Raw genomic sequence first — 13057 nt, forward strand, 5'->3', positions numbered from 1 at the left:
GAAAAAGGAAGTTCATAACAAATAAAATTTCCACATGAAGTATTTCAGATTAATTTCTAGACTGACTACACCCTGAAAGCCATAGTCTTGATGCTTTTGGAGGAATCAGGCATCACGCTTTTGCATGAGTGAAAGACTGGCAATTTTTATACTGGTCTTAGGGAGGAAAATCCCAACTTTTTGGTCAAAACACATGTGGGGGCTATTTTGAAAACTTCCTCAGCTAGGGTGCAATACTATGTAATGTCCTTACCTGTTGCATGCCCCCTCCAAGCAGGTAACTCACTGTTGCTTTAAAAAGTTTTTCTGCCTAAAAGCATAAGGAAGAGATTTTTCTTTTATTTGGGCCCCATATCTAAATGACCCTACATTCTAAGTACTAGTCTAAGGCAGCATTCCTTGAAAAACACACATAGAGAGAAAGGTAACCTTTTGTTGGAAAAACAGACTAAAATACTGGGACCCCACATCCCCTGGGCACCTTGAAAACTACTCTGTGATGTGTAGAACCAGCTTCAGAGATCAACTTCCCACCTAAACCCACTGTGGCAGAGACTGAAAACTAGCCCTAACAGTCACTCTCCTCTCCATCTTTTCCGGTACAGTCTCCTCAGTTTCCATTAGGTCAAGGGTCCTTCCTTTGCACTTCATGTGTGATCATATGAGGAGGCTGCGGCCAAGAGATGCACGCAGTTTACACGAACAGCTTCAACAGCGTACTTCACAAGGACTCTGCTGGCCCTCCGTCCCTCTTCCTGCCCACAGCTGGAGATGAGCCAGTGCTCGTACTCAGGCGAGAACACATCTTAGAAGGAACCTGGGCTCCTGGGTCACTTCATGGGGTATAAGTGCTCACCCCTCTTCAGGGTTCAGCCGCCTCTGGATTAATGCATTAAACGGATACGCTTCCCTCTTATTTCAGTCACTTTATCTTGGGGTCTCTTTGTTACAGAAGCTTTGCCTGTACCCCTATGTGCAGAGGTCTAGCGGCTAGCCATTCACAAATTCACAACATTACAACACGATTTACTTACATTTTCAAGCTGACCCCTTATAAATGCTAAGTTCGCCATCTGAAAGCAGATTAAGTTGTTTTTTCAGTTTAAAGCATTGTGTTTCCACTTACTTCAAAATCTTTACACTGAAAACTCCCCTTTGCTTTCACCTTCTATCTAAAAAAAACAGGCCAGGAACTGTTGCTAATCTGCTAGAAGCAAAGTCCAGCAATGGGGTGAGAGTACGCGCAGACTTTGATGGTAACAATTCTAGATCCACTCTCCACTGAGAACACAAATATTAATGATAATTGTTTCTTTTCGGTCTGGGGTTGAGGTTTCTTATACATGACAGTCCAAGGGTAATAAAAATTGAAAGCTAAAGAAAACTTAGTAAAAACAAAACCCAGAAAGACATCCTGCAGGTCAGGAATACTAATCAGGAACACTAACAGCCCTTCTCCTGCACCACTGGCGGCGGCTCAGACTGGTCAGAGAAGTTACCAAGTCATAAGTGTAAGCGATGGCCTTTGTGTTGTGACTCTTGTGGGCAAGATGAAGAGCGTCATGCAAAATAAGCTCTGCCTCTTCTGGCTCATCTTTCATGATGCACAACTGAAAAGAGAAAACAAAATAAAAGAAACTGAAACACGAAAAGAACAGAGACACGCACCACCAGACAGAAACAAGTACGGCTACGTGTCCCAGTACACAGAGGGAAGCTAGTCACTGATTCCTCGAACACTTATTGAATCCCTGCTGTGCAAAGGTATGGTGTCTGCAGTGGTGACTGGAGAGGGGCTCCCCTGCAGCTCCGCATGGCCACAGATATAGCACACTGGCTGACAGACATAGGCAGCAGGATCGTGAGCACTTTTCACGAACTCTTATAACGGAGCTGCTGGCCCTACATCCTCCTCCGCTCTTTCCTGCAGGACAGGTGGGCTCAATCACAACCAATGATACAGGCTGTGAAGGAAAGCAAGAGAAAGGAACAAGGGGTTTCCTTCAAATGGGAGTCAAGACAGTTAAACAGAGGTAAAAAGGAAGAGAAACAGCCAACTAAGTAAGGAACTGTGGGGAAAAACTGACCCAGAGAGCAGGGAATGACCGAAGGTGCTACAGGCTGAAGATGACGGATCTTCAAGAACCACTCAAACAATGAAAGTGAACAGATGTGAACTGAGGATGGTGACTGTTACTGCCAAGTAGGGAGGCAATGGGGGTAGGATCACAGGTCTCACCAGCCAGGGCAAGGAGTCTGGGTTCTACCACAAACGCTGTGACGGGTCAATCAAGGCTTGTAGGCACGGGATGACACCAGCTGATTTACATTTAAATGATCGCTCCAGCTGCTGTCAAACCTGGATGGCAGGGGGCAACAGGGCAGACAAGACTGCAGGCTGTAGCAGCGTGGCCAGGGTGACTCAGGAGACACAGAAGAGGCGACAGGTTTGAGAAGCATTTTGGATTTGGTGGCAAAATCCAAAAATTCGTTGCTGGATTCTCGGTATATGGGAGGTGGTAGTTAGGTACCACAAGTTCTCAGAATGACTATGGAGCGTCCAGGCAGGAAAACGGGGCAGACTACAGAAAAGAGGTACTGAGGGAAGGGGTCGGAGAGATGCCTAAGACCACAGGTTCGTTTGGGACAGCTGAAGCCTCAAACAGAGTTGGCACGCGGGCCGCACCCGCCGTGTGTGGGCACTCGGGTGGACGCGTCGGGCATGAGGCGGTGGTCAGCCCAAAGGAGGAGGCCCGGTACCCCGGGAAAAGGAGAAAACGTTCAGGAAGAGGAGGCCCGCCCCGCTCCCCTCAGCCTGTGCGCACTTCTCCCCGCGCTAGCAACCTCGCAGCCCGCAGCGCCGCCTCTACCTGCGCCCGACGCGCTGACCCCAGGACTCCGTCCACCGGGGTCCCCATAGCCGGGGGGCGCGCTGCGGCCCCTCACCTTGGCTCGCTTCAGCAGCTGGATGATCTCGGCCTCGGCGTCCCCGGCCGCAGCCCCGCCCGCGCCCCGCCGCTCCTGCTCCGCCGCCGCGGGCCTCGAGGACCAGGCGAGCGCTGCAGGAAAGGGCACTGAGGTCACCACGCTCAGCCGGCCCGCCCGGCACCCCCGGCCCGCCGGCCCCGCACCCCTCACCTGCCAGCAGCGGCACCAGGCCCGAGCCTCGGCCGCGCGGCGCCCCTCGGCACGGCGGCGCCCGGGCTCCCGGCGGCCCGGGCAACAGGCACACGGGGTGGCAGCGGCCCCGCCGTCCCGCCACCCGCAACAGACCTCGGGCCAGACCCACAGCCAGAAGCCGGTACATGGCCGCCCGCGCGTCCTCTGCGCACTGCGGCCACGGGCTCCGGAAGTCCCGCCCCTGGCGCCGAACGCCCGCCGATTGGCCGGGCCGCCCGCATGCGCCGGGACGCAAGTCTACGTCACCTCGCCCTCCTCCCCCGCCCCGGAGAACGGGGGACCTGCCATGGCGGCTCCTACTGGTCCTCTCACGCTACCAGCCGTGGTGGAGGAGCTGCTGAGCGAGATGGCGGCGGCTGTGCGGGACGGCGCGCCGAGTACGGGCGGGGGCGCGGGAGGCAGCGCCGGCGGGACGGGGTTTGGGGGTCCGGGCCCACTGGGGAGGTCTCCACCCTCTCTACTCGCTTGTAGCCCTTCCTTCCCGCCGTCTGTGTTTGTTCCAAACGGTTCCACTCCTTACCTCTGTGCACGAGTGACTGTTTCAGGGCCGCAGACGCAGGACTTGAGGGGTCCGGACGCTGTGGCTGTGCCTTTATTCCTCTGACCAGCAGAGGATGCTCTGTGACCAGGCTCCCGCATTCCCTGGCCGCAAACGCACGGGCCCAGAGCGCGTCCTCGTTGAGCTGCGCCACCGGCATCTGAATGACCATCGAATACATCGGTTAGGCCTCAGGACTGCCCCTGCTGGTTCACTTGGGCGGCGTTTGTTTGCAAAGGACCGCACTTTGAAAAGGATTTACCTTGACTTACTGTTTTTTAAGAATTGAGAGCAGGAAGCCAACTTTTCTCATTTCAGTTAAATCTAAAGCAGTACATGTGCTTAAAAGATGAGACGAGCCAGGTATCCGAACATCCTCTAATCCCAAAAAGCTTGGGGGGAAAGCCAGTCTGTTGACAGCTCAAACAGTGGTTGCCAGAAAGGGCTGTGTGTGAAGAGGACAGTGTGAGAGTCTTGAAGGGGGCGCCCCTGAGGCTTGGGGCTCATAGAGACCACTATCACCTATTCACGTTTTTCAGAGCCATTTTCTGCTATTTAAAAATGTTTGTTCTTAGACAGTCATACACTCTTCCTGAGCCCCCTCCTCCGACGATAATTTGCTTTAGATCAGTATTCTGAGTTTACACTTGTATGATGATGTAAAAATCTAGTCACAGCTGAGCCATGTAGGAAGTGATGACTACTTCTCCTTTACTGTAACTTTTTGCTTCCTCTCAAAACTGTCATGATTGCATTTGTTTGGTTGTTTACTTTTCTATATGTTTATTCCTAGTTCAATAACTTCTTTATAGCTCAGATGGTAAAGAATCTGTCAGCAATGCAGGAGACCCAGGTTTGATCCCTGGGTCAGGAAGATCCCCTAGAGAAGGAAATGGCAACCCACTCCAGTAGTCCTGCCTGGAGAATTCCATGGACAGGAGCCTGGCAGGCTACAGTCCATAGGGGTCACAAAGAGTCAAACACGGCTAAGTGTTAGTCACACACATCCATAATTCAACTTCAAACTCTTACCAGTGTTCTAAATCCTCTACTCAAGATGCTGAGGTGTTTTGTCCATTTCATTTTCCTCTCCTAGAGCTTCCAGGGTGCTCTCCTGAGATCTCCCCCCACCATTACTATCTGGGGAATTCCCTTAACCTACTTTGGGCCTTAATGTTTAGTATACCGTACAATTTTCTTTTTCTCAGTTTACTGTCTTATTTTATAGAGCACATATTCTCCTGTCCTGAGACTTAATAGTTTGGCTAGGTGTTACTGAATTATATGTTGGAAATATTTCCTCAGACATCTTAAAGTATTATTCTACTACCTTCCAACTTCTTAAACTTACTTTCACAGAGTCTTATTTTAGCCCTCCTGCTTCATTCCCACTCCAGAGCCATCTGGTGCCACCAATTTCTGGAGGAGGGTTTTTTTTGTTTTTTTAGGGAGTGAGGGTACTAGAGTCTGAAGTGTAAATCAGGATGTTGCTTGGCTCACCTATTACTAGCTTAAGTTTCAGTTTTCTCAGGTCTTGTAAATAATTTTCAAACATGTCTTAGCTGTGTTTCTCCCTGTCCTCATCCTTGAGAGTTTATGCATTTTAGAAAATTCTTTTATTATTGTTTAGTGGAATATTGAGGAGTAAAATTTGATGAGTAGGTTCAGTTCACCATCATACACATAAGTCTTTTTGGCTATAAGAGCCTTTGAAAAATGTTTTTGTCTCTGGTCACTGGTTTAACACAATTCACTTACTTTCCATTCCTGTTTTACAGTTCCCGATGAGCATCTGTTATCGTAAGTATATATCCTTTTGTATTTGGGATTCTTTATAAACTACTAATGTGTGTTTTTAAAGGCCAGTTCTTTCAACATCAACTCTTTTTTTTTAGAAAATATTCTTACTAAGCTAGGAACAATAGTTTATTGATGTGATTGTTAAAAATCTGTCTCAAGTGAATAACCAGCACCGTACTTGACAGTACAAGGCACTCCCTTATTGTGCTAAGTGCCACTGTATTTTGACATCGTTCTAAAAGGTGTAGCTCTTACACTAGTAACACATGGAAAGAGAAGGACATTTGGCCCTTGAACAACAACTCTTACACATGCAGTGCTTGGGGGAGCCTGTTTCCTGAGTGAGAGGCTAAGAGTATTTAAGAAAGAAGATGTACTAGGTACATACACTAGAATATTATCCAAAAATTAAATTTTAAAATATATATTTGTGTATATACATATATGTACGTGAGCACACACACACGTATATATGTGCATCATTCTCAGAAGCACACTGAATGGGAAAAAAAGTTGCCCAAAAAGCCCAGAATATACTGTTCATATTTTAAACTTAGAAAACATCACCATATGTATATATGTATGTGTGTGTGTGTATGCACATACACGTATGTACTATGTATAGTAAAATATAAAAACATTAATATGAAATGCATATGGTTGCCTTGGGGATGAAGAAATTGAGGAAGAACAGGAAGACCTCTGACATATAAAGAGGCTTCTTTATAAACAACATGTTAACATTTATTCTGGGTGGTTGATTATGTGGGATTTTGCTGTATTACGTTTTTTTCCGAATTAAAATAAATTCTCAGAAGCTGCTGATGGTAATCCTTCGGGTCGAGTCAGAGCGGTGGCTTTCAGTCCATCTAACCTGAGGCTCCTCTCCTTCCCAGGCTGAAATTTGTCTTCGGCTCATCAGCCGTCCAGGCCTTGGACCTAGTTGACCGCCGGTCTGTCACCTTAATATCCTCGCCCAGCGGGAGGCGTGTTTACCAGGTAGAAACCCGGAGGTGGAGTAATCTCAACCAGATCCCCTTAGGACAAACGTTTTCATGAATCTGTATGAAAGCTGGTGGACAGTTGAAAGGACTTGACCCAACTTAGTGAAATGAGAGTGTGAATAGTTAGAATCAGAAAGATGTGGCCGGTTAACCCCACCTGGGAGCAGCATGTGGAACCAGCAATGATCCAGAGAGGCTCTTTGCTCAGGTCTGATAGTCACAGCCAACTTTCCCTTTCTGTCATTTGACACTACATGGATCACCCTGTTCCTTGTCTCTTGCTTACAAGCAAAAGCCAAAATGCATTTTAAGGTCCTTTCACATGTCAAGGTTCATCTAACAGAAACGATCTGTCAGAACTGTTGTTGGAAGCATTCACGAAGGCCACACTGTGCTCAATGTGGGCAGTTTACTTGGACCTTAGTTCAAGCGGACCTTAAGGTAGGCAGGTTTGTAAAGTACAAATCAGACTCCTGTCAGACTCTGAATTACTTTCATGTATTGCTAATTCTCACCAAAAGCCCGGAAAGATATTTATTTTGCTGAAAACTGAGATGCAGAAAATTAACAGCCCCCTACGGCAGCAGGGTTGTATAGCTGGCAGACGGTCCTGCCTGTCTCTATGTCAACAGCGGGCCAGACCCTCCACCCCCCAAACCCCAAGTTTAGCCACGTTAGATGTGGTAAGCCAGCTGGGATTCAGAGAAGGGGATCTTGTGAATGAAATAAAAATGTTGGCAGTGGTCTCCAAAATTTTGTGTGTGGAAGGGGTAGAAGCAGAGGCCATCAGCTCTTGTATGATATCCAGTCATTGTTGAAGACCAGGAAAGGTGGAACTTTTGAGCATTTGGGTTCTGGTTTACTTATGATGACTGTCTCAGAGTTGAGACTGTGTTGATTCATTTTTAGCAAGTGACTGAGCAAAGCCTCTCAGGCACATGGATGGCTTGGCCCATGAACTCACTTTTCCATGCATAGGATGGTGCAGCCAGCTGGCACGTCCTGCTTTCTGCGTTTCTGCCTGAAGTAAGCTGGGGTGATGAGTGCCGAGTGCTACAGTTAGAACTTCTGCATTGTATTTACTCAGAAGAGGCTGCTTATTAGAATTTTCTGTTGGTGAACATCATAGATTAAGAATCAGAACTCTTAAGTGATGTTGTTTGTACCTGAGGAAGGATTTCCATTTTCTTTCCTAGTGTATTTATTTTTGGGTTTTATGTAGCTAACATACCCTTGTCAAAAAGGGCTTCTGAGTTTTCCCATGTCTTTTAGTTTCAGATTCTCTTGTCTCAGTTCCAACATCAGCAGAACACTTGACCCACACAAGCATGATCTTGCTGTTAAAATCTCAAAGACTGTGTTGGAAATATTTCAGTTATTGTTGACTTATTATTCCTCCCACGATCACCGTGACTTGTTTTAGTTTTCATCATTCACATTCTGCCTTATGTCATGTTGCTTTATTTATCATAAAAATGCAAAGTTCTTAGAATTGTGTTGGACTTTGAATTAAATGAGTTTTTAGAAACCTTACAGACATCCTCCAATTAACTGCAGTGGTTTCACTGTATATAGTAATACGGAAAGAATTCGGCTTAATTCAGAGGTTCTGTGAGATGATAAAGGTTGAGTCCCATGTTGCCTTGTTATCGTTCCATAGGTTGACCATCTAACATTCTCACCTCCTCCGGGTGTGGTGGTAATTACCCTGAAGTCACACTCATGTTGTCACCTGAGTCACTTTTTGATAAACTTCAGTCCTCCTAGGAAGGGGGATGCCAAGTTACATTTGGATCAGTCAGAAGGGGCCAAGTTACATTTGTAACAATGACCCCTAAATTTAAAAGCTACAGATTTATGTCTCACTCCCTGTCCATCTCCATCAAGAGTCAGTTGCAGCTTTGATCCAGAACCTCGTGGCCCAGGATCCCAGGCGATGGAGCAGCCTGTGTCTGGGACACTGTGGATCTCATAGCAGAGAGAAGTCAGGATATCGTAGGTATCCATGTTGTTGAACGTTTCTGCCTGGCCAGTCACACTTTACCGGCTAAAGCAGGTCACATAGTCAGCCTATATGTAACAGGGCAGGGATATATCAGCCTCTTTCCGAGAGGCACTGAACTCAGGGAACGGTGAATCGTGTACAGTTCATCACTGTGGTGGATGCTGAGGGCTTGGAACAGCCATAAAGTAAACTGCTTGTGGGTGGATGACCGTCCAGTGGGCCAGTCTCCTTAGAGCCTCACTGCAGCCGCAGCAGACTCCTCCCAAGGAGGTGTGGGCAAGTCCAGCCTGGGTCTGAGTATCATCCTGCCTACATTACTTTTGTAAAGGCTCCCCTCTGGGACTGACACTCCTGGCTCCGAGTGAGCGAGCTTGGAGCACTTCCTGTAAGAAGAGGTGGTTTTTTCCACAAAGGGTGAATTAGACAGTCCCTGAGGTCAGTTTCCAGCTCCAAACAGATCTGACTCAGATCTCTGCCTGATTATCAGGTTCATTAGTCGTCCACTGCTAGATAGAGAAGGCAACTGAGAAGTGACTCTCTTTACCGTATTCACCGCCCTGGGCAGCTGCATGTCCTGAGTCCCAGCCAGGGAACTTCTGCAGAATTTCTCCCCACCCTTGAGTGGCCAGGCACTTACTTGGCCTCAGGCAGAGAGTAATTGGCTGGGGACCCAGCATAAGGAGGAAGTAGTCTGTGTGGAATCCCAGAGGCTTATGCCTAATTAACCATAAATCTAGAGAGAAGAAGAAACCATTGGTAATGGTTTAGAGACCCAAGAATTGTTGGTGTCCCTGCCAGACGTTGGTGGGTTTTCTTGCGGGACTGAGTGGGATCCAGTCTGCTCTCACGCTCTCTCCTCGGCAAAGGGCAGTTCCTTCTCGCACCCCCAGCGCTCACCAGTTACAACACATCAGCGTCTCAGGACTGGAAACGTGTGGTGTGACTTTCTTAATGTCCGGTTTGTAATGGGGCTGAAATGTGTAATGGGTTCAGTAGGTGTCCTGTTACCCAGTCACTGGCCACTTCTGGTCATCCTGCAGCCCCCAAGGAGTCCTCCTGACTTGGCAAAAAAGACCCATAGCGACATGCCTGCACCAGGCGAAATGCTAGAGAGACAACACCTGACTCAACACTGCTATTTTTCAGTGGAAGTCTTACCTGTGTGAGGAAAACAGGAAACAATTCTAGGAGCACTGAAGTTCCTTTTCTCCATGTAGATTGTCATCTCAGAGCCTGAAACAAACGTGAGGCCCTGGGGCACGTCCCCCACGGGCAGTTCCCTGTCACTGACCCACTGCAGGGGGTCTCTAGGTCCCTGGGATAGTAACTTTACTCCACTGGGACAGTAGGAACAAAGCACTCCTCTTCCTGTCTCTGGCACCTGCGGGTGAGGACGGAGACAAGCCATTTCTCCAGGTCTGTCCAGCCACCCTCCAAACACAGGGTCCCCCGTGTGCCCTGACTGACAGCAAGGCCGTTGGCTCTGAACGTGGCCTCCTGCCGGCCCTCCCAAGTCCATGCCCTCATTCCGTCCTGCTAGGTGAGCGGGCAGACCTGGGCTTGCCACTCCCCACGGCAGCTGAGTCACCCCGTTACAGGAGTCTCTGTTCCACGTGTTCCTCCCACTCCCCACTGGGCCTTTCCTGTCCTCAGACTCCTGCTAGGAGTGTGGTGGAGGCTTTAGACATTCACACACATGCTGGGAAACGACTACAAAGGCTGAGAAACAACAAGCATGGCGCGGGGAGCCTTCTTGTCTCTCTAGTCAACCCTCTGAATCCCCAGGCGGAGAAACAGCAGTTCGTGTGGAGGGCTCAGCCCACCTGAGACGCTTCTGTTTTGCGTGTGGAGGTGTCAGGGCAGGGCAGTGAGGCAGCAGGAGGGTCCCGTGGGCAGGCAGGCCCTCGGAGAACAGCCCTGCACCTTCACACAGGTGCACTCAAGGGGAATAGCGGTTTCCCGCCCACCTTTCCAGGCCTGACTCCACCTGTCCTCCCTTTTCCAGGTGCTTGGAAGCTCTGGGAGAACGTACACATGTCTGGCTTCCTGCCACTACTGCTCGTGCCCTGCATTCGCCTTCTCCGTGCTGCGGAAGGGGGACAGCCTCCTGGTGAGGATGGGTGGGCCTCAGCCATGGCTGAGGGGGCAGGGCAGGGGGCGCTGGGAGCCTCACTCTGCACCCTACATGGGGTTTACTCTGTGTGGAAACAGACGGTAGTTCATTGTCCTTGACTTCAGTCAGTCAGCTATTCTGGCTTTACCCTCCCAAAACGCAGGGGCATTTTTAGAACTATGCCAGTTTCCCATTTTAATTTAAAAGGTCAGAGATGAAGCTTCAGGAAGGCAGCAGGTAATCCCCAGAGTTGGCACCTGGGCAGTTATCGGGCCCAGTAAAAACATGAGCCAAACTGGACACTGGCAACTGTGTGTGCCCCCACCTCCAGCCACGAGGCGCTTCTCCCACTGCCCGCGGACAGCGTGGTGCTCAGCCTTGCTTGACTTTCACCGGGGGCAGCAAAACATGTTGGTGCCTCGGCCGATCTCACAAGAGCCCAGGAACGAGACCTCCTCACATCCATCCTGAGTCCACAGGAGAACCATTACCCCACCTGAGGGCGGGGAGCGATCTTTCCAGTCTTGCCAAGGAAGAAAATTACAGCATCCGCCCCATCTTTACACAGTTGTCACACCTGGCAGGAAGTGGGTGGCAAGCGGGTTTTCCCATTGACAGGGAGCCTCAACTCAGTGATCTCACCTGAAAAATGACAGGGTTGGAGCCAGGTCCTCAGCAACCCAAGTGGTGTGCCCCGCAGTGTGAGGTCCAGGGTTAGAGTGGTGTGTGCCCCTTGGTGTCAGGTCCAGCACAGATCATGCCTCGGAGAGGGACAGGAGAGACAGTGAGGGTCCCGCCATCCCTGCTCTGGCCGTCCAGTGGTTAAGGACTAGCCCCCCTATGTAGACTCGGTGCACATGTGTAAAATGAAGATAAGCCCTGTTCCCCACGGGGCTGTCAGATATAAATGAGATAATCTTTGAGATGCTCTTAGCAACACTGTACCTTGAAGAACCTTAGCCACTGCTGTTAACAGCTTTCTGAGGGCAAGGAAGAAAGTAGTATAATTTAGGACTGACATAAAGAGCCTGTCTTGGTTTTCACTTGGTTTCACCTGTTCCTGCTGGATCTACACTGTTGCCCCAAACAGCAGGCCAAGTATTGATAAAACCTCCTTGTCCTATCTAACCTTGGTCTGTGGTTCTAGGCAGTGGGTTGCGGGCCCCTGATGTGTGTGCCCCGCTCCTTTCCTGCTCTGTGAAGCCTGGCCCTCCTTGTTTCTAACTGGCTTGTGTATTGTGTGTTCCAGTGCAAGCACCTCTTGGCAGTTTACCTGAGTCAGATCACAAGGACCTGTCAGCAGCTGAGTGTCTCTGACAAGCAACTGACTGACATACTGTCAGTGGAGAAGACACAGGAAGCATAAAAGTGCAGACGGAGCATCACTGACCATCTTTCAAAGTAAAGTCCCGTCCAGAGACACACGTGCCCTGTCACGCGTGGTTCACGTGGAGGAGACATGGACCAGACTTCACGTTAGTGTCCCCTTCCGCCCTGGACTTGAGAGCCAGGACATGTATACAGTGTGAATCCCTCGCGAAAAATCCAGTCTCCAGGCCCCATGAGTAAAAAATTTCCAGATGTAATCAAGCATCTTAGCCTCCAAAGCCTAACATCAAGTCGCATCCACAGTGAGTGAGATTTTCAACCAACCAAAGTCCTAGTCCTTCTTAAGAGGCTAGAATGGGAGAGGGGACAGTATGATGGTGTAGACGCGCAAGCGTTAGTCCTTTTTCTTGGGCCCAGAAGGTCTTTCTGCAGCAAAAGGTCAGAGCAGGGATGTGGCTACAACAGCAGCAGATACAAAGAGACGTTGGGGTGCTGGTTTCAGCAGGCTCCAGACATTTGCAGTGTTGAGGCCAAAACAGTTGCTTAAATAGGCTGTGCTGTTGGAAAGGCAGCACCTAGAACAAGGAAGGGCAGGTCGGGGGGAGCATTTCTGAGACTCGTAGCAGCCAGAGATGTTGCCGGGTGTTCCAGGCTGAGTGAGAAAAGGCAGATCTCCAGAGGCTGTGAGGCGGGGGAGGAATGGGACTCGTTTGGACCCCAAGAGAGAGCAAAGGAGCTGTGATGGAAGGAAATGAACACAAGACGGAGCTGAGACAGGACAGGCACCTCCCTCAGGGACAATCATCCACAGCTGAACAGGGTCCTAGGACAGGCTTTCCCCGTCTCTCTGGGGCTTCACGTCCTTGCAGGGTTACTGCAGGAGGAGCTGAGCTAGCCACCAGACAGGCGAAGTAAATGGTCTTGCAGCCTAGGTACTCCCAACCCGTACCCCTGAAACAGGAGGTGCTAAGGAATGAATGTGTGGAAGGTCACAACGGCGCAAGCTTCTGTGGTTGGCACAGCCGTCTCCTAGGCCGTGGTGCGGCAAATAAAACCTGTCAAGGCTCTACTCAGGAAATGGGCCTGGG

General features: G+C 49.6%; 2 protein-coding genes across 8 annotated transcripts in view; one reads left to right on the forward strand and one right to left on the reverse strand.

The window, feature by feature from the left end:
* Positions 1-4809, reverse strand: part of TTC19 (tetratricopeptide repeat domain 19) — a 30631-nt gene extending 25822 nt beyond the window's left edge. Inside the window, exons 1-5 of one of the 7 annotated variants that reach the window (XM_019980615.2) lie at positions 3701-4802; positions 2947-3059; positions 1500-1610; positions 1035-1073; positions 254-310 (exon numbers count right to left, since the gene is read on the reverse strand). In XM_019980615.2, the coding sequence (XP_019836174.2) occupies positions 254-310; positions 1035-1073; positions 1500-1610; positions 2947-3059; positions 3701-3899 (519 nt within the window). In that variant the 5' untranslated portion in view covers positions 3900-4802. Of the gene's footprint in view, positions 1-253; positions 311-1034; positions 1074-1499; positions 1611-2870; positions 3060-3138; positions 3344-3700 lie in introns of those variants that run through there. The other 6 variants (XM_070774375.1, XM_070774376.1, XM_070774377.1 and 3 more) reach the window with 6 other exon arrangements.
* Positions 3413-13047, forward strand: ZSWIM7 (zinc finger SWIM-type containing 7). Its single transcript, XM_019980622.2, has 5 exons — positions 3413-3557; positions 5497-5518; positions 6415-6517; positions 10533-10637; positions 11890-13047. The coding sequence occupies exons 1-5, from the start codon at positions 3467-3469 to the stop codon at positions 12004-12006; spliced, it is 438 nt and encodes a 145-aa protein (XP_019836181.2). The 5' UTR covers positions 3413-3466; the 3' UTR covers positions 12007-13047.
* Positions 13048-13057: the final 10 nt, after the last annotated feature.

This window comes from Bos indicus, chromosome 19 (genome assembly GCF_029378745.1).
Source record: "Bos indicus isolate NIAB-ARS_2022 breed Sahiwal x Tharparkar chromosome 19, NIAB-ARS_B.indTharparkar_mat_pri_1.0, whole genome shotgun sequence".
NCBI classification, from domain to species: Eukaryota; Metazoa; Chordata; class Mammalia; order Artiodactyla; family Bovidae; genus Bos; species Bos indicus.

Bases quoted from the DNA above. Each gene is read 5' to 3' on its own strand.
- ZSWIM7 (XM_019980622.2), top strand. From the start codon at position 3,467: ATGGCGGCTCCTACTGGTCCTCTCACGCTACCAGCCGTGGTGGAGGAG. The intron at 6,518-10,532 runs GTAGAAACCCGG...TCCCTTTTCCAG, and splicing joins GCGGGAGGCGTGTTTACCAG to GTGCTTGGAAGCTCTGGGAG. The intron at 10,638-11,889 runs GTGAGGATGGGT...TGTGTGTTCCAG, and splicing joins GGAAGGGGGACAGCCTCCTG to TGCAAGCACCTCTTGGCAGT.